Source organism: Eulemur rufifrons, chromosome 1 (assembly GCF_041146395.1).
Source record: "Eulemur rufifrons isolate Redbay chromosome 1, OSU_ERuf_1, whole genome shotgun sequence".
In the NCBI taxonomy this organism is placed as follows: domain Eukaryota; kingdom Metazoa; phylum Chordata; class Mammalia; order Primates; family Lemuridae; genus Eulemur; species Eulemur rufifrons.
Window position 1 is genome coordinate 74,036,881 of NC_090983.1, and position 21,805 is coordinate 74,058,685.

At 35.1% G+C, this 21,805-nt stretch overlaps 1 protein-coding gene across 1 annotated transcript in view; it reads right to left on the reverse strand.

The window, feature by feature from the left end:
- EPC2 (enhancer of polycomb homolog 2) overlaps positions 1-21,805 on the reverse strand; it is a 114,528-nt gene that overhangs the window by 50,335 nt on the left and 42,388 nt on the right. The window contains exon 2 of the mRNA XM_069472902.1: positions 20,554-20,713. Coding sequence (XP_069329003.1) covers positions 20,554-20,713 — 160 coding nt within the window. The remainder of the gene's footprint in view (positions 1-20,553; positions 20,714-21,805) is intronic.

Consider the following 21,805-nt stretch of genomic DNA (forward strand, 5'->3'; position numbering starts at 1 on the left):
CGTCAACAAAGAAAACAATCTTATGGCAGGTTATCAAAGAGATACTGTCTGAAATACTCAGGAATGTGAGGTAACAGCAAGAAATCTATTATTGTGTAAAAAATGAAATCATCCTTAAGGATTATCTAGCTCTGAAAAGTTCAGGTCTCAATTTGGCCAGATAAGATACCTTCTTGTTTTTATGAACCGACACAGAACAAGAGCTATTGACCAATATTCAGAACTGACCATAATAATTTAATTTACATTATTAAAATGTACAGATATGTCTGCTGTAACATGATACAAGTTCCTAAAAAAATTCTTTATATGTAAAATTGTGCACAAAAATACAAGTTTATGGAAAATCTATATAATTTTATTATCAGAGTCCAAACAAACTGTAAATGCTATATCATATGGGTGTGTAAGCCACTCAGCATGGCCGCCTACTATCTCAAGGGATACTAAAAATGGACAAAAATAATAGAATGGAATTGCTGGCCTGTGGGTGCTGAGACAAAACAGAATGGAATGGAACACTGTTGGGGTTCTAGGAGAAAATGTAACCTGTCACTAGCTAAGAGCTTTGCAGAACTGAGGTTGTGCCTCTGTGGTAAAGGAACCCTAGGTGCAGGTAGTCATCTTTAATTTTCTTAATATAGAGTTGAATGGGCCCTTATATATGGAGCAACCAAATTAAAGCCTTTGCCCCTCCTCACTGAAGATTTTAATTCATTTCCTGCTATTTCAACTTCCCTTGGTGAGGAAAAATCATAAAAGAACCAGGACAAATTCCATGTAGTACTGATATCATTCCCCCTTTTCCCAATTTTTACATGGGACTGTGTAACAAACCTGTATGACCGAGGACAAAAGGAATAATTTCATTTGGATCACCTGTTCTGATATTGTTTTTCTTATTAAAGATCTTAAACGATACAAATTCTCTATGTTATAGCTTTTTGGGGAAATAAAGAAACATTGTTTATAATTCTTACCAATCAGTAGTGAATTAAATGAGGGAAATGTATATAAAATATTTCATAGGCAATCATCTACATTATTATATAACATCTATATTACTATTCATGCCCAATTTGCCCCCAGTGTGTTTTGGGGAAGGGGAGAGCAAGAAAGGTTATTTTAATTTATTGTGGTAAAATACACATAAAATTTACCATTTTAAAGTGTATAATTTAATGGTACTAAGTACATTCACTATGCTGCAACCATCCAGAAGTACCTAAGGGTTTTATTCCATAATTTCCTACTACCATTTCTTGTTATGCTGTAAAAAATATGGAGACACTTAGTATTGTCCAGAAATAATATCCATTTCCTACAACATGTATTACAGGAATAGTTTACAAAGTGAATCAAAAGATGTGTGAATTTAGTGGTAATTCAATTTTATGAAGTGCTCAGGTAGAGAGCTAGGTGCAGATCAAAGAGGAATTCCTGTCCTAGAAGTCTCATAGTCTCTCATTTTGAGGATGATAGTATTGACCTTTACTTGTAAACACACATACCTTGTGTTTAATTAGGTTTACAACATCATTTTTTCATCTTCCAACAAATTGTTATACTGTATCTTTTTGAATTACATGACTATATCCAGTTTAGGTTTCTTCTGTTCCAGGATTTAGAGGAACAGCCTGTCTATGTCACCTTCCTTTTGGTTACTTGCAGTATAGAGGTTAATTTGGGTACCTATTTCTAAATTTTAGTTCTTTGCAGGGACTTGCCTCACTGCAGGATACTGTATGCTATTAAGGAGCACAATTCAATTTCCCTTCAAAAAGGAACAAACCCTTTTAAAATAAGTCTGGCAAGAATCCCTCATATTCTGCCTTTCCTACCAGGTCAGTCCCAGGCAGAATGACAGCAAAGAGAAAGAAAAAGAAAAGCTTTCTGCCATCAGAAAAACAGTGACTAGAGAATACACTATCAATATTCACAGACATATACATGGATCATGTACATTAATTCACTAGGAAGGAGATGGAAACACTGAATGTATACACTGATAGGCCCAAAAAAGATGTCTGAACTAAAGGAATAAGAACACACCAGGCCATCGGTATATTTGTTCAGAAAATATAATTTATATGAAGATTTTCCAAAGAAGTTCTATACACTGGTCACCTATGTGCATATCCTCACTTTTGAAGCCTTGCAGGACAGCAGTTTATAAATCTGAAGACCAAGGACAAGGCTTTGCATTTCTTTTTTCCACCCAGTGTAGAGTGGCAGACATCTTTCAAAACTATGGGTAAAACTAGCGTCATCAGTGTGGTCTATAATGCATCTAGTAATAAGCTGGTCTGTATCAAGATCCTAAAGAGAAGCTGCACTGTGCTCATGAACAGCACATGATACCTAGCAATGGTACAAGCCCCACTCCACACTACCCATGAGTCACAAGGGACAAAGCTGACTCCTGAGTAAGAAGAAATTTTAAACAAAACGCAGTCAAAAAATTCAAAAGAAATATGATTTAAGAATAAAAATGTCTGGAGGAGTAGTTCCTCATCTTGAGTAAAGAAATCTTAAGAGCATTGCTTCAAAGTCTGGCCAGTGTGACCAAGTGTCCGGGCAGACAGCTATGTTCTAGAGAGCAAGAAGCTGGGGTTCCATATAAGGAAGACCAAGGCCCAGAGAGGCAGACCCTGTTTCCTCCCATCTTAGTTCATGTAATAAACTTGTAAAAACAAACAAAAACCCAACACAGTCAACATGATAAAAACTGTTCCAAAATAATGAAGTTATAAAACGGGGTGGATGGGAATGGCTGGCAAATCCAGCTTGAATATTTCTAGTGAAGGAGGCAGACAGATGTATTGTTTGACAGCTGTTTCTTACACTGAGTCAAAATATTCTGTATAGACTTCTCTCACATCTCTTAACAAATGGATAAAGTGATATAAACAAGAAAATAGTAATTTCTGATTTTAAATGTTTTTTAAATCACCAAAATTACTCCATTTTTATTAGGGAACATTTTTTACCTAGAGTTGCTTGTCTTCTGGATAGGAATAAAAGAAAATAAATAGGCTGTTAACACTAAAGGCAGGAAGAATCCCTTATGAGCTTATTTTTTTCTGAAGAAAATTACTGAAGGTCTATAATATACTAGATACTGGCAATAAAAAGAAGGAAAGGGGATGCCCAGAGTAAGTGCTTCCTGAGTCCTAAAATTTTTTAATCTATGTGCAACTTGTCAAGAGGAAAACTGGAATAAACGAAGATATACTAGGAGACCCAGACTCCAATTAGCTTTGCCCCAATTACACAGTAGTTACTCTTCCCTAGTAAACAGGGGGTAAAAATCTTAAAAATTAATAGTTCCTAAGGGTAGTCACAGACCAGAACTCAGATGTTCAATTAATCATATAATTCCCTTTCCTCATACTGGTGGAAAAACACGGGGGGTGGGGGTGGGGGTGGAATTATATAACTAAATATGATCACTCAGGCAATATTTAGTAAAGCAAAGATCTTGGTGCCATAAAATAAAATTTGTATACTGCTCATTTTCAGAATGTTTTTTCTCATTCCTGGAATCCATTTTGGATTTTCTCCCTCTTTCAAATCCCCCACTGTGCTCCTCCCTCCTACCTTTTCTCCTTCTAGTATACTGAAGGGTAATAGAATATGTTACCCCATAATATGCCACTTTGGCATAAAGATTATTTTGAGATAAAGACATTTAAAAAACAGGAGGTGCAAGAAGGGCACACTGACCTCCCTCCTCTTTTCTTCCTGAAGGCAGGAATAAAATTCTCATGTGAAAGATGCTTTACCCACATCAGGGAGGGAAAAAAACCATTCTTATCACCAGAAATGGGGAGTTGGGGCAAAGAGAAATTGGTACAGACTTTGCTAAAATAACTTTTATCTTTCTTTAGTCTCCCCATATAATTTAGTTACTTTTCCACAATTGTTACTTTGTTCTAGTCTACCAGTACTTGGGCCCATATAATTTTTGGGGTCTTCATTTCCTATGGGGTAGATATAAAAATCTGTATGCTTTTCTCCTGTTAATCTGTCTTATGTCAATTTAATTCTCAGGCCCAGCCAGAGATCCTAAGAGGGTAGCAGTAAAGCTTTGCTACACTACTACTAGTGGGGTATTATTAAAAAAAGAAAAATGTTAAGGTGAAGATCAGACCACACTAGTTAATGTACATGTTAATAAGTATGATCAAAAGTTACATAATTTAGAGCCGGAAACACTTTATCGTACAGATCAGAAAATGGAAAGGTTAAGAACCTCGCCAAGCTGAGCACAGGTTTCAGGGTCTTGACTCATAGAGCTCAGTACTTTTCCCACCGCACCACACAGAAGCTAAATTAAACCCTTCTAATCATAACAGCAGTAATGAAAAATTATTTGGGCTGTCAAAAGCAGCAGATATAGATAAATCAAAAAATTGAATCTTTATATTTCTTAAATGTTTATTTCTGGAAACTATCTGTCAATATCTAATCCCTTTAATTGTAGGCAACTAAATAAGACAGAAGCACAAATATACCTTGTTTGTAAAGGCTATTCACTCTTCTAAGAGTGTCATTCACTTAAAAACTCACTGGTATATCTCCTCTTCCTACTCTGTATTTCCTTTCTCATATAATTTTTGAAAACTATGTTTGCTACTACAGTGAATTCAGTAACAATCAACATTGTGCCTCCCCAAGTGCTAGAATTATAGGCAGGAGCCACCACACCTGGCCCCAAATCCACTTTCAAACAGAACAAACATTCAGAACCATATAAAGTTATAAGCACATATATAAAATGCACATTTAAAAACACAGAGTTGAACAGTTTAGTAAGTCTAGAATCAATGTTATTACATATTATAACTCTCAGTTAAATGGAACCTAATGTACACTAAAATGGGCTCACAGTAGGCAGACCTATGAACTATGAAGCAGTGCAAATAAAACATCTTCCTGTGAGCCCATATACTTCTCAACCCTAAGGAGGTCAACAGATCTGACAAAGACTCAGAAGTCTCTTCTTGACAGGAGTATCACCAAAGCTTTTAAACCAGTGTTTCTTAAACTTTGGCATTCACCAGAATCATCTGGAGGGCTTGTTAAAACACAGATTGCTGGGTGTGATCACCAGTTTCTGATACAGAATTAGAGTGGGGCTTATGAATTTGCTTTTCTAAGAAGTTCCCAAGTGATACTGGACCACATTTAGAGAACCACTGCTCTAAACCCACAGTCTTTGCTCTAAAAGATTACTTGTGCCTAATGTGAAATACATTGAACTTTAAAGGTCCTCAGGCTTCAAATAATTTGCAAAGATAGCCGATGAAAAGCAAGTGTATCTCTGAGTTCAGATCAACCCAAGCACGATTGCCTCATCTGCCTGGAGCTCTCCAAGGTTCTGACTTAGCCTCCAAGATTAGCTAAGAGACTTACCAAGAAATCCTCAATGTTGATAACTAGAACTCTTCATTTTGATTCTCTCAGACTTCCTAGATCTATAAAATGTGGCCAGAGGTCATATTCACAACCCCCACCTCCACCAATTTACAAATAAAGTGCAGAAAAATTCAAAGCCATTTTTACAAGGTAGTGTAGTGATCCTACCATATAATCAGGATTATTCCTAGTCTTTTTACCAACTAGCCTGCGAACTACACTCCTCTTTCACTTTGAAAAACTCACATTTATATAAATAACAAATACTACTGGCCAAAATTAGTTGTAATGACAGCTATAACAATCATGGGCCATGAGAATGAGCAAGTGAATATTCTGAATCTTTCAGGTAAGGGATTTTCATCATTACAGAGGGAACAAAGCCTAATGACATTAGACAGGACCCAGGTAATAAAATAATGATTAAGAATGATTTAAAAAGTCATATGTGTAAAGATAAGGATCATTTCATTCTCCCTCTAATTATGCTTTTTCTTAGTCTTTTCTCTTTCAGATTCTAACCCCACCCCCACCCCGCCAACCCCCACCCCATTTTGCTTTCTAATAAGCCAGTAGAAAACTGGGTGAAGGACAGTAACAGTCCAGAAGATAGAAATGCAAATGGCTCCTAAACATACGAAAAGATACTCAACCTTGCTTTAAATAAGAAATCCAAATTGAAACAATACTGAAAGAAATCAGAATAATGTCTGGGGTTTAGTTAATAATAATGTACCAACATTATTTCTTAATTTTGACAAAGGCACCACAGTAATGCAAAGTGATAACATTAGAGGAAACTAAAGCTGGATGAGAGGTATATAGGAAATGTCCATACTACCTTTGCCAACTCTTCCATAAATCTAGAATCTTTACAAAATAAAAAGGTTATTAAACACACACACACACACACACACACACTACACTGAGGTATATTATTTCTCACCTATCAGACTAGCAAAATTCCAAAAAATAAAAGCAGTCTTATGATCAGGGTATAGGGAAACAGGTACTCTCTCACACTGCTAGCAGAAGTACAAAATGGTATAATTCCTATAAAGTGCTATTTGGCGACTTCTGTAACAGATATAACCATGCTTTGACGAAATTGTTTGTTCATGGTTATTCCCTAAAGCACTATTTGAAATAACAAAAGACTGAAAACAACCCATTTGCTTTGTATAAGAAACTGGAAGATAACCTAGCACACTCAAACAATGGACTATTATGCGGTAGTAGAACGAGGACATGCTGTACATGCCAATATAGGATAATTTCCAGGCTATATTCTTATGCACACAAAAAAGCAAAGTGCCAAAAAGTGCATATAGTATGCTAACTTTTGTGTAAGTTAAAGTATAAAAATACAAATTCCTATGTGCTTAAATTTGCATAATGAAACCCTAAAAGAACAAATGAATTAATGGTTACTTATAAGGGAAGGATGGCTGCAGTGAAGGGTGGACAGGGATGAGTTTGTTTTCATATAATTTTTATTTTGGAATCATTTGAATGCATTATCTATTTTTAAAAAAAATAATGTTCTTTTGTTAATCTAAAAACAATTCTGTGTTTAAAAAAAAAATTCTGGGTCAGTAATCCCTATGTACCATCTGAGATTCTCCCACATTTTCTGTTCAAACCTAGTATCTTTCTTGTTCACTCTCAACAAGTATGAATGAGGGCAAAATTTTTTATTTAGATATTTGTATTCAGGAAATACCTAGCTTAACCAGTATAAACTAATTTTAAAATAGTACATATACAGGAAAAGAAACTCTATTAAGAATATCTAATAGTACAAAATAATGTCACAGAAAGAGAAAGGTATCTCCACAGACCACTAAATGAATAACAGTATTTTTTTTTCAACAAATTTGTTTTACTGTTAGCAAGGTATTGAATAGAAAAGGATATAAATTCAGTATGCAGAAGGTATCAGAAAGATTTGAAATAGTTTCAAAAGAGCTGAAAAATTCAAGCTTATAAAACAAAAGTTGGAGGGCAATGAACAATTTCCTTTACTAAAGAGACTCTCTGCTAAAGATTTCACTAAAAGTTCTTTTCAAAAACCAGCTGTCAGAGATATAAAACAACTCACTTAAAAACACACAGATTTTAAAACATATTTACAAAAGTACAGTGATCAAAATGGTACAGTACCAGCATAAAGACAGACATACAGACCAATGGAACAGAATAGAGAGCCCAGAAATAAACCCTCAGGTTAAGGTCAAATGACTGGCAAAGGTGCCAACACGGGAAAAGATAGTCCCTTCACCAAATGATGCTGGGAAAACTGAATATCCTCATGCAAAAGAATGAAGTTGGATGCTTACCTTACACCATATATAAAAAAATCAACATGGATTAAAGACCTAAACATAAGACTTGAAATTATAAAACTCCTAGAAGAAAACACAGTAAGAAAGATTCATGACATTGGATTTGACAGTGATTTTTTTTTTTTTTGGATATGATACCAAAGCACAGGTAACAAAGGAAAAACAGACAAATGATACTACATCAAATTTTAAAACTTTTGTAGAGCAAAGGAAACAACATCAAAAAGGCAACCTAAGGAATGGGAAAAATATTCACAAACCATGTATCAAACAGCAGATTAATATCCAGGATACATAAAGAACTCCTAAAACTCAGGAACAAAAAACCAAATAAGCCAACATAAAAGATGAGCAAAGGATCTGAAGAGTCATTTCTTCAAAGAAGATATACAAATGGCCAGCATATGAAAAGATACTTGACATCAGTAGTTATCAGGGAAATGCAAATCAAAACCACAAAGAGGTATCATCTCTTACCTGTTAGGATGGTCACTATCAAACAAACAGAAAATTACACATGTTGGCAAGGATGTGGAAAAAATGGAACTCTTATGCACTATTGGTGGGAATATAAAATTGTATAGCCCTTATGAACAACAGGATAACAATTTCTCAAAAAATTAAAGATAGAACTACCATATGATCCAGCAATCCCACTTCAGGGTATATATCCAAAAGAAATGAAAACAGGATTTTGAAAAAAATGGGCACACCCATGTTCATTGCAGCATTATTCACAATAGCCAAGAGGTGAAAGTAACCCGAATGTCATGGACAGATGAATGGATTAAGAAAATATGACACATGCATACAATGAAATATTATCAGTCTTAAAAAAGAAGGAAATCCTGTTATATGCTACAACATGGATAAGTCTTGAGGATGTTACACTAAATGAAATAAGCCAGCTACAAAAAGACAAATACAGCATATTTCCACTGATATGAGGTATCTAAAGTAGTCAACTCTTAAAAACGAAAAGTAGAATGGTAGTTGCCAGGGGTGGGAGCTGTTGTTCAATGGGTACATAGAGTTTCAGTTTTATGAGACGAAAAAATTCTAGAGATGTTACATAACAATGTACATATAGCTAACAATACTGTAAGGTGTACTTAAAATTTGTTAAAAGGGTAAATTTATTTTTGTATTCCAAAAATGTCAGCAGCATGAAGCACAAAAAGACTCAGAAGTAATTATGACTGAAAGAGAGAAAGAAGATATAAAGAGAGAGAAAACAATTATTATTAAATGTTAACATATAGTGAATCAAAGGTGTATACAGAATATTTATACTATTCTTGCAATTTTTCCATAAACCAGAAATTAGGCCACATTTTAAAAATTTAATTAAAATCGTGGCAAAAAAAAATGTTTAAACACAACTTTCTCAGAACCTATCTCTTGTATTCTTATATAAATCTAAGCCAGTTCTAACACACAGATATCAAATATAGCTGTTCTTAAAGATTAAATTTTATATTCCAGAAAATTAGAAAATTCATGAATATTCCAATGTTCAATTTGTTTAACACTATATACCAGGTACTACTACAATAAGGTCAGATGAAGTAACCAAAGATGTGAAAAATATTTCCTGCCCCCAACTATTTAATGAAATAACATAGTTAATTATAATATAAAATGATTAAGTACCTCAGGAAGAAGAGGTAGATTTGCAGCTAGGGTCCCACTCATTAAATTATAATCTTATTCTCCCATTCCCATCTTCTCTTCAAAACAATCTGACATTATAATTCTAGATCCTTCAGAAATGGTTCCACTAGTCAGTGATAAGATTCCTGAATTCCCAACATAACATCTTGGCCAACAGTTCTGCTTCAATATTGTCACTGCCTAAAAATTCACTACTGTAGGACTTCAGGTTTCCAGGGCAGCATACAAGGAACTCAAAAGTTGCCTCTGTCTTAATAACATGTAAAAAGCTGAACAAACTGAAAAGTTAACACTTAGATCTGTCTTAGAAGTAAGGTCTTACAGGGTAAACCACTGCCCCCAAAACTGGAGAGACAGGTGAATACAGAGAATCACAATTTACTGGAGCAGAAATCTCTATGAGAACCAATGGGGGAGGAGAAGGAGGGTTGGAAAACCTTAACTGTAACTGACTCAGTATGGAGAAGTCTAAGAGAGAAAAATGTCAGGCATCCCAGTCACTGAACAACCCTCGGCCCTCACACTTCTATGAGTTTTACCTTTAAGGAGCTCCACCAGGTTCTCACAATGAATACAGGGGGGAAAAAAAATCTCATTGTGCTTTAGAGAGGAGAAGAGGAAAGGTAAGCAAGCAACTTGAAATGTGCCAGAGCAGTCTGTTCTTAATAAAGCCTGCACTCCACAGAAAATATCTTGCCAGAGCCCAACCTGCTGGGGTTTCAGCAGAACCTACCAGACCCAGGGGAAGGGAAAATGCAACTCCATCTGTCTCTAGTCTTCCATGTGGGGAAATTCCGGCTACCTCTAGCATCCTGTCCCACCCAAGCGTGGGAGTGACTAAGAAGCACTGGTCAAGTTCACAGTCCCAAGACACAGGCTCACCAAAGACAAACCTAACCATCGGACTATAAAACACTCTTCCTCCTCACACCATACTGCTACATCATTAAAGTTCTATTTACGTTGCTCCTTTTACCAAGTAAACCATATCTACCTTATAAGGCATGCTAAGAGGCAAATAACAGTCTAAAGAACCAGAGTCAGATAAGACAGGAATGTTGTAGTACTTTTCCAACCAGGAATTTCAAGAAACTATAATTAATATGGTTAAGACTTTAATGGGAAAAGTAGACAGCATGCAAGAACAGATGAATAATGTAGGCAGAGAGATGGCAATTCTATAAAGTAAAAATAAAAAAGAGATGATAGAGATCTAAATTACTATAATAGAAATGTCTTTGAAGGGCTCATTAGTAGACTGGATACAGCTTAATCTCTGGTCTTGAGGATATAACATCAGGAACTTCCAAAACTGAAAAGCAAAGAGAAAAAACCTGGAAAAGAAACAATATCCAAGAACTGTGGGACAACTCTAAAAATTATAAACATGCATAATGAGAATATCAGGAGAAGAAAAAGAGAAAGAAATAGAAGCAATATTTGAAGCAACAATAACTGAGAATTTCCCCAAATTAATGTCAGACACCAAATCACAGATTCAGGAAGCTCGAAGAACAACCAGCAAGATAGAAGCCAAAAAAACTATACCTAGGCGTTTCATCTTTAAACATCAGAAAATCAAAGATAAAGAAAAAATCTTGAAAAAAGTCAGAGGAAAAAAATACCTTACCTACGAAAGAGCAAAGATAAGAGGTTACATCAGATTTTCCTCAGAAATTATGCAAGCAATACGACAGTGCAGGGAAATATTTAAAGTATTGAGAGGAAAAAAACCTACCAACCTAAAATTCTGTACCCTGTGAAATTATCCTTCACAAGTGTACAAGAAATAAAAACTTTCTCAGACAAACAAAAATTGAGGGAGTTTGTTGCCAGCAGACCTGTGTTACAAGAAATTATAAAGGTACTTCTTTAGAGAGAGGGTCAGAAATTCAGATCTAAAAAAATAAAAACAAAAAAAATTCAGGTCTACCTCAAAGAAAGGAAGAGTATGTGGAGAATAAATTAGTGAAGGTAAAATTAAAAATTTTATTTTTCTTATTCTTAATTATCTAACAGATAACTGTTTAATAGCACCAATGTATTCAATTGTGTATGCTTATGCATAGCATTTTACTTACACAGAAGCATATATATAAATATAGTCATGCATTGCTTAATGACAGTGAAACGTTCTAAGAAATGCACTGTAGGCTACACTAAATGTAAAAAATATATTTTCTTTCTTTGATAATAAGTTAACCTTAGCTTACTGTACCTTTTTTACTTTATAAATTTTTGGACTCTTTTGTAATAACACTTAGCTTAAAACATAATGTACAGCTATACAAAATATTTTCTTTATATTCTTATAAGCTTTTTCCTGTTTTTAAAAAAAAATTTTTTTTTTTTTTGCTTTTTAATCTTTTTTGTCAAAAACTAAGACACAAACACACATAGTCCACTGTGCCTACACAGGGTCAGGATCAGTATCTTCCACTTCCGTATCTTATCCCACCAGAAAGTATACAGGGGCAATAGTACATGGAATAGCATGGAATTACCATATCCTATGATAACAATACCTTCCTCTGGAATACTTTCCAAAAGACCTGGCTGAGGCTGTTTTACAGCTAACTTTTTTTTTTTTTTAAATAAGAGGACACTCTAAAATAACTAAATACACAAACCAGTAACATAGTCATTTATCAAGTATTATGTACTATACATAATTATTTGTGTTATACTTTTATACAACTGGGAGCATAGATTTGTTTACACCAGATCACCACAAACATGTGAGTAATGTATTGCATTACAACATTCTGATGGCTACAATGTCACTAGGCAATAGGAATTTTTCAGTTCCACTATAATCTTATGGGACCAGCATTGTATATGCAGTCCATTGTTGACCAAAATGTCATTAAGTAGAGCATGACTGTGTGTGTGCGTGTACACGTGTGTATGTATATATAAAATGAATGGCAGCAATGATACAAGGAATGGGAGGAAGGAATTAGGAACATTTTGTTATTACAAGGTATTTGTATGACCTATGTATGAAGCAATATAGAGTAATCTGCAAGTGGACTTGGATTAACTGTGAATGTATAGTGCAAACTCTATGGCAGCCAGTATACAAAAACAAAAAAAGAAGTATAATTGATATGCTAAGAGAGGAAATGGAATCATAAAATTCTCAAAACCACAAAGAGTAGAAAAAGTGTAGAAAACAGAAACAAAGAACAACGGCAACAAATAGAAAACATTAACAGGCATGGCAAACATTAATCATAAGTATTAATCCAACTATTAATATATCAATAATCACTTTAAATGTCAATGGACTAAATATCCTAATTAAAACACAGTGATTTTCAGAGTGGAACAAAAATAAGACCCAACTTGTTGTCTACAAGAAACCCACTCTAAATATAACGACAACACATACACATTAAAGTAAAGAGACAGAGAAAGATGTACCATGTTAATACCAATCAAAACAAAGCCAGAGTAGCTATAATCACTTCAGACAGTGTAGACTTCACAGTAAGGAAAGTTATCAGCGATAAAGAGGTACATTACATAATGATAAAAGAATCAATACTCCAAGAAGACATAACAATCTTTGATGTGTATGTGCCTAAATATAGAGCAATAAACTATGTGAGGCAAAAACTGACAGAATTGCAAGGAAAAATAGATGAGTTCACTATCATATTTGGAGACTTTTATATCCCACTGTCCGAAATGGACAGATTCAGCAAGCAGAAATCAGTAAGGACTGACTTAAACTGAACAGTACCAGTCAACTGATCTAATTGACATTTATAGAATAGTGCATACAACAAGAGCAGAATATCCATTTTCTCAAGCTCCTGGAACATTCACCACGACAGACTATCTTCTGGGTCATAAATACACCATAATTTGAGAAACTTAAAAATATTGTGAACTAAATGAAAATGAAAATATAACTTATCCAAATTTATAGGATGCAAAAAAAGCAGCACTTAGAAGAAAATTTATAGTACTGAGTGCATATATTAGGAAGGAATAAAATCTAAAATCAATAATTTAAGCTTTCATTTTAGGAAACTACAAAAAGAAAATTAAATCCAATGTAAGCAGATGAGAAGAAATAAAAATTAGAGGAGAAATCAATAAAAGTGAAAATAGGAAATCAATACTAAAAGAAAAAAGAAATAGAAACCAAAAGATGGTTCTTTGAAAAGACCAATAAAATCGATAAGCCTCTAGCCAGGCTAAGACAAAAAGAGAGAGACTGAGTGAAACACAGGGTATGGGATGTTGACAATGAGGGAGGTTGTGCGTGCGTATATGTGTTCATATGTATGAGCAGACAAAAGATACACAGGAACTCTAATTTCTGCTTAATTTTGCTAAGAACCTAAAACTGCTCCAAAAAATAAAGCTTATTACTTTTAAAAAACTATATATACACATTGATTATAACTGTAAATAAACACCTTTGGGCTAGAAATGTATAGTCTCTCATGAAAATTATCAGTTTAAATGAAATATATTAAAATTACAGTTTTTCAAATTTAGAAGACAAAAATCCTTTTCCAAGCCTCTAATCTTTTAAATTAAAAAAATTATATTTCCATAATGAATAAAAGCTAAAAGGAAAAAAATTCTATCTAAAACTTGGTAATTATGTATCTTCCAAAGATACTACTTCTACAATACCATTCAGCTCAGAATCCCAGTGATATTACTTTGAAAGAAACACTTACCTGAACATCTGGGAAATGTCTCCTAAAAAATCAGTTATGAAATCTCATTGCTCACCATGATAACGTAAGTTCTTTAATGGTCTTTAATGCATTGTGCTGTGATTTTACTCCAAGTCACTATAAATCTCTCTCTTTTCTTAATAGTGGGCATAAGTAAATGCACGTAGGCTGAAGGGGAACTCTCCTTTCACTCAGACCTCTTTCATCTCTCCACCTCAGACTACCAAATGATTACTTTGCCTTTTCACAAAATACCTGGCATTAATTTAACGCCTAATATCTTTAAGGTCTGGAGGCCCCTCCTTCTCCATGGATTAGTAACTACCCAGATACTGCTCTACCATTTCAGCCCAGGACCCACACTTACAATTTTGCCCAAGGATAGGAGATGGTTACAACTTCTGCACCATGTGAGGGGAAGATCTTTAGAGCCAGCTGATCTGAATGTGGGCTGCCTTCAGGGCCTGGCCTTGTCCACTGTCCCTGTAATCATCCCTCTCATCACCTCAACTGGGGATCCAGAATATGTTCTTCATAAACCTGATACAATCTGCTTCTATACTTGTGGTACTGTTTTCCCAGTACTTAACTTACTGCAATGTCTGATGTCACTTTGTGGAATTTGTGCTCAATTTTATTTCTTAATACACACTCAGTGGCATTTTCACAAGACAATTATGTTCCTAGAATGCATCCTTATCATTAAGAAGTTTTACTATATAAACAAAACAATACTCATCATTTGTTCTGGATCCTTTCCAACTCTTTCCAATCAAAACATGTTTGCTCTGACTGAGCAAAAGGCCAATTATAATTTCTGTTTAATGGAGAGAATACCAAAGGACATTCCAAGGATAATGAGACTAAAGTTGGATGTTAGGCCAGTATCTAGTTCATTGTCGCTGAAAACCTAGTGGAATATACAGGTCCACTTGACACTGTTAACTATAATTTTTTTCTCTTTTCTAACGTAGACTTGACAACAGTCAGTTTTATCAGACTGAGAAGGAGCCAGCTTACAGCGTACTAATGTGTACAGCAGTATCCACAAACAGATAAGTACCTTCCCAGGGCTTAAGATATTGAAACCAGGCTGGGCGCAGTGGCTCACGCCTGTAATCCTAGCACTCTGGGAGGCCGAGGAGGGTGGATCATTTGAGCTCAGGAGTTCGAGACCAGCCTGAGCAAGAGCGAGACCCCATCTCTACTAAAAATAGAAAGAAATTATATGGACAGCTAAAAATATATATAGAAAAAATTAGCCGGGCATGGTGGCGCATGCCTGTAGTCCCAGCTATTCGGGAGGCTGAGGCAGAAGGCTCGCTTGAGCCCAGAAGTTTCAGGTTGCTGTGAGCTTGGCCGACGCCACAGCACTCTAGCCCAGGCAACAGAGTGAGACCCTGTCTCAAAAAATAAATAAATAAATAAATAAATCATCTTGAAAACAGACACAAACAGAATTCCCTTTCTGTGAGATCCTCTCCCCGCCTGACAGATTAACAAGTTACCCCAACTACCCTTTCCTCTGAACTCTCCTTTCTTTCAGTTCAGCAGGTGAGATGGTCTACTGATCTGTATTTGCAGGTGTAATGCAGTGAGAAGGGGAAGTAAACCTTCATTTCAAAACAAGAAACAAGAGTTCTGCCACCAGGAACCATTTAACTGAGTTCAAAACTGACACAAATTAACTTCAGAATACTTATAAAACAGTATCTCAAGTTGCTTCATGCTCTAAAATTGAGATACTTAATGTCAACTGTAAAATATTATCATATTAAATAAAAGGGGTAATGGGAGATCAAATAAATAACGTATTAAAATGTAAACAAAGTTGTTTCCCTAAGAAGAAAAGTTTGGTTCCTGAAGTTATTGAACTACAAAAGGAATGAAAAAACATCTGGGTTGAGGTATCTAAAGTAAATGTGTTATAACATAAAATAGGTAGTATTTTTCTCTGCATGTGGTACACAAATGACTAGTGTGTAGAATCGGTACAAATGAGGAAGAGTCTGAATGTCTTGGGTCATCAAAGACTATGGTGCCTTCAAGATGCTTCTAACCTGGTGAGAACACCCCAATGTGCTGTGATTAAATTTAAAGCCCCCCAGAATAGCAATATGGGTGACTATGGAGAATTGGCAGTGTAAGGCTGTAGTCCCCAACCCCCAGAGCAGTCCCAGTCCGTGGCCTATTAGGAGCTGGGCTGCACAGCAGGAGGTGAGTGACCAGAAAAGGAAGCTTCATCTGTATTCACAGCCGCTCCCCATCACTTGCATCGCAGCCTGAGCTCCGCCTCTTATCAGATCAGCGTCAGCATTCAGATTCCCATAGGAGAGCAAACCCCACTATAAACTGTGCATGCGAGGGATCTAGGCTGCACACTCCTTAGGAGTATCTAATGCCTAATGATCTGAGGTGGAGCTGAGGCAGTGACGGGGAGCAGCTGCAAATACAGATTATCATTAGCAGAGAGGTCTGACTGCACAGAGATCATAATAAATCAATTGCTTGCAGACTTGTTTCAAATTCCTAACAGTGAGTGGCAAGTGACAATGTAATAATAATAGAAATGAAGTGCACAATAAATGTAATGTGTTTGAATCACCCTGAAACAACATTTCCCCCCTCAACCCCCAGCTGTGGAAAAATTGTCTTCCATGAAACTGGTCCCTGGTGTCAAAAAAGGTTGGGGACTGCTGCTGTAAGGGACAGGAAGGAATAAGAATGTTTATCCCATACCCATACCACACTGGAGTCATTCATTCCCAACTCTTTCTTAGCACTTTTTGCCCTAAAATGACATAGTTGGTGAATAACAGAACTCACCTTTTAATTTCTAACTTGATATTAGATGCCACACAACAGGTCTCTCAGTTTTACTATATGCACTAATAATTTTAGCTTTCTATTTGAGTCTGTGTACAATTTTGAGACCTATAATACTGATGTCTTAAAAATGCCATAGAGTATATGCTTTTATCTTCAACCATCAGTTCATTCACTCTTTTATTTATTGAACAAATATTTAATTGCATACCTAACAAACTAGGCAGTAAAATCCAAAGGAAAAAAAGTCCCTGCTCTTAATGAACTTTATAGCTTAGTGAGGCAACAAAGGACAAATAATCACAACTGAAGGTGGTCACTGCCACAATAAAGGTGACACAAGAGGGTTTGATATAAACAATGCCAAGAATAATGCTGAAGGAAGTTGGAAAAAGCTCCCGAAAGTAATCTTAGAGGCAAACTGTATTTTAACAAGTGGAGAATAAAAAGGGCTTTGTGAATACATGAGAAAATAAGGCATAAGTCAAAGAGTTGCAAGGAGTTTGTTACTGTAGCTTAAAGCATGAAGGGTTAGAGAAATTAGGGGGGAAAAGTATATTGAGACTATAGTTTGGGACTGTACTGGGTAATTCACTAAAGTGAATGAGATGGAGTCTCTGCTCCAGAGAAGCTTATAGTCTAGAGGAGGAAAAAGATCCTCAAATAGTTCATTTCAATAAGGTTGGTGTCATAATGGAAGAACACACAGGAAAATGTGGCTGGGCAGGCACAAAGAAGGGCCTTATACATCATAAAAAGATCTTAAAATTTTGTCCTGTGGGCAACAAAGAGTCATTGAAAAATTTTGAAATGGGTAGTAATCATAATAGCAGCAGTATGGATGATGGATTGGAAGGTATCAAGACTAAAGCAATAAGGAGATTTCTGCCAAAGCCCAGGCAATGTGATGAGCCTCAATTAGGCCACCCTATTATGGCAATTAAACAATTTTTTTTTCCAAGCCAGGCAAATGGGGATTCTTTCAAATTTATCAGTAAAAGAAGAAAAGAAAAAATCTAGAGTGATATTTTCTGAAATTCCTTCTATCCAACGGCTTAGCAAGAAATTATGTAAAAAAGATTTTAAGTCTTCCTTGAAAAAAGTCAATAATATCATGAATTTACAATTTAGCACAGATAACCTTTAGTCCAGTAATAGGCATGTAAGTGAGGAAATTTTAGAATATCAATATGATAGAAAATTATATATATACATAAAAATGACAGGCTATAAAAACCCGAGAAACAAAATATGAATAGAGAAAACAGAACAGAAAATTTTAAGTACAGTATGATATTGTATGGTACACTATGTAGTATATGCTGACAGACTAAGAGAAAAAAATGAAAGTTAAAATAATTTTCTATTATTTTTATTCCATTTTTTATAATAACTGAATAAAATGAAATGAAAGAACCAACACAAAAATAACGGTTATTGTATTCAATGGGCCTGATCCAGCTGAGTTACACCCAATTTTTGGTTCTTGACTTCCAAGAACGGTTTTTACAAATGGTCCTGCTGTCTAGCTCCACCATTATTAAAATACAAAACAATTGATACTTTGGCTTAAGAGGGATCCATAAACAGCTGTCCCCTTCCTAACTGATACAAGGTAAACTGATACAAGCAAACTTAACAAGCTAAACGGACTCAAAGTCAAAGAACACAGAGGAAACATCACATAAATAATTTTTGCATGTGTGTTTTTCTGGAATGCTTCATAGAAAAGAAGCTCTAGAAAATGGTTCTACCAAAGTGCTTTTTAAAAGCCATTTTAAAACAATTCAGTCAATAAACATGTCATTTATTGAGCATATGACAAGCCAACCACTTTACTCTGAAGATACAAAAGAAAACATACCTCCTACCCTCAAGGAGCTCACAGTCTAAAAGAAGAGAAAGAATGGTTACAAATAATTACAATAGAATATGGCGAGTCCTCTAATAGAGGTATGCTCAAGACACTATCATTAGCAAAGAAGAGAGGTAGAATGAGGTAGGATAAACTTCACAAGAGAGTTGGGTCTTAAATAAGCTACAGGAAAGGAAAGACTTCAATAGCACATGCAAGAAGTGTGAAATAAGGCAAATGTGGGTAATTTTCAGAGAGTGAAGGGAAGAGCAAAAGGAAATGAGATTAAAAGAGAAGGCAGGGAACAAATCACAAGGGGCCCTACATCCATACTAGAGAAACTGACTATTATTGAATTCTATCAAATTGAAACTGCCATCAATTACAAGATGCACCAATACTACACAAGAAAGAAAAAACTTTACACTTGGGTCTTAATATAAGTTTAATAGAACAGAACACTCTTGCACAAAGCTACATTACAAAGGGCTATACTCTCAGTATACGATTAAAGAAATAAACTAGCATGCAGAAAAGAACTTTATATTTCTCAACTTGCTCTTTGGTAGAAGGGGAGAAAAAAATCTCCCCCTGGGATTTAAATCCCAAGCAGATCAATAGCCTGAATTAAAGCTAACTAATACTGTGGTTCAAAAACAAACAAAACAAACAAACAAAAAGCAAAGACTAAGGTGGTCTCAGGTTGGCAGTGTCCTCAAATGCTTGGCAGAAACATGCAAAATTCTCTTTAGCAGAACAAGATTTCGGTCTCGCACAACAGCAATTTAAGATGCAATTTCATTTCAAAGATGAAAAAGGTGCATCTAAGAATCAATGAAAAAGTCTATGTTATAGTCAGTCTTAAACTGATGATGTTTCAAAATTACTTGAGGAAATTTTAAAAAATACACACCACCAGACTGTACACCAAGAGATTCTCAGACAGGCAGGTACTTCAGGTAGGACAGAAATTGAGCCCTGGAATCTCTATTTTAATAAGCTACCCAGTATTTTTTTTATATACCAGACAAGACACCAAGACATTAGTATCTGTCTGCAGAATCAGCTGAAAATTCCTACTGTAGACAATAAAGAACAGTAGGATTTTAATCAAGAGCATAATTTGATCAGATTGACTATTTAGGAAAACTAATCCAGTGCTGACTGACTTTGTGGAGAGAAGACAGATTAGAAGATCTAAGGATGAGACTTAAGAGGGCAGTAAATGCAACAGGAGATTACTGAAACAATTTTAAGGCTAGAGATGGTGATCATTTAAACAGTAACAGTGGGAGGAAAACAGAATATTAAAGAGACAGAATTAGACAAAATTTTATAAAAGCTAGACGAAGATAGAGGAGTAGGATCTAATTCTGAAAAATTTCAGATGTTTCATCTCTACTGCTAGGCATTAGGGCCACTGGGCCTTTAAAAGTAAATCTCATTTGGGTATGGAAATTCACCACCTTTTAGCTGTGTAATAAAGTGTTAAGTGCTATACAAAATCCTATACTACATAAACATCAAGTGTTCCAAATGCTACTAAAACTCAAAATGATCTCTAAGTTCAGATGTAAGCATAGAGAGATTTTATTCTTTAATGTTTAACATTTCTATTCATCGGTGGGTATGAACTGAAAAATCAAAATCTCTTTGGGCAAAAGAAAAGATTTTCACTGGTTGATCAATTTAAAATTACAAACAGAAAACAATAAATTAACAAACTTACGCTGAATATGAATGAACTGTTTTGGCTGTTTAAACTCTCCTTTGTACAAGCGATTGTAATAGTTGACGTTGCTCTCTGCCTCAGGAACAGGAATGACCATGCTCTCTTTTTTTTCTCTAAACACTTGCTGTGCTGAAATAGCTCGCTGTAAATGATGTTCCTGGAAAATGTAAAGTAGGCAACATAAGTTGTTTTAATAATATTAATCAATGCATAATTCTATTTAAAAGTAATACTTTGTTTAATAATTGCAAAGTGCTTTTAGAATCAATTATAAATAGTTTCTTTGCTGAAGACCTATAGAAATACTGCCATCACTCTCCTTTAATACTTGTGGCTCATACTGATATCATCTTAGATTATTACAATTTTCATCAGTGGAATTTTTAAGAGTAAGCATATACATACTCACAAATTAGAATTTAAAATTTCAATTACAAGAAAATTGATCCCTTGTTTGCTAAATTAATTGAGGCGTTTGCCATTACCTGCTTAAGGAAAAATATGCAAACCACAAGAAATGAATTTGTATCACAAATTTAAGTATATCTGCATTTATATATTTGAAACTTAGTACAAAATTCTGAATAACTCAAAAAAAAAGATAAGATTATGTCCAACAAATTATATTACTATCAAGGCAGAAAATATTTTTTAATAAAGGTTAAAAGTTCCCATAAAATACACCCAGGTTCTAATCACTTTTCATTATTTTCATGACTTATTGCAATAGCCTCCTAAATGTTTTCCCTACTGTCCTCCCTTGCCTCACAATGGCCCATTCCCAACAATGGAGCTTTAACTTTTGGAAGGTAAATTAGGTCATGTCACTACCCCAAAGGATCCACATCATATTCAGAGCAAAGGTTAAAATCACTTAATGAACTACGAGACCCTGTATCTTTCTGACCTCATCTCCTACCTCTCCCATCCTTTACTCTAGCCACACTGCTTCCCCTTGCTGTTCCTAAATATACAAATGGCCTGCTTTCAAAAGTCTCATCATAGCAGAATGGCCGTTCATGACTTCCTTATTAAGAGAATACTCATTCTCCAGCACTCCTTCCCTGCTTTATTTTTCTCCATACCACTTTGCAACATCTGACGTACTGAAGATCTCATTTTTTATCTTCCTCCCCCAAGCATAAAGTAAGCTCCAAGAGAGCAATGATTTTTGTTTCTTCTAATTTTGGTGCCTAGTACAATGGCCAACACATAGAAGTTGCTCAATACTTACTAACTGAATAAATAA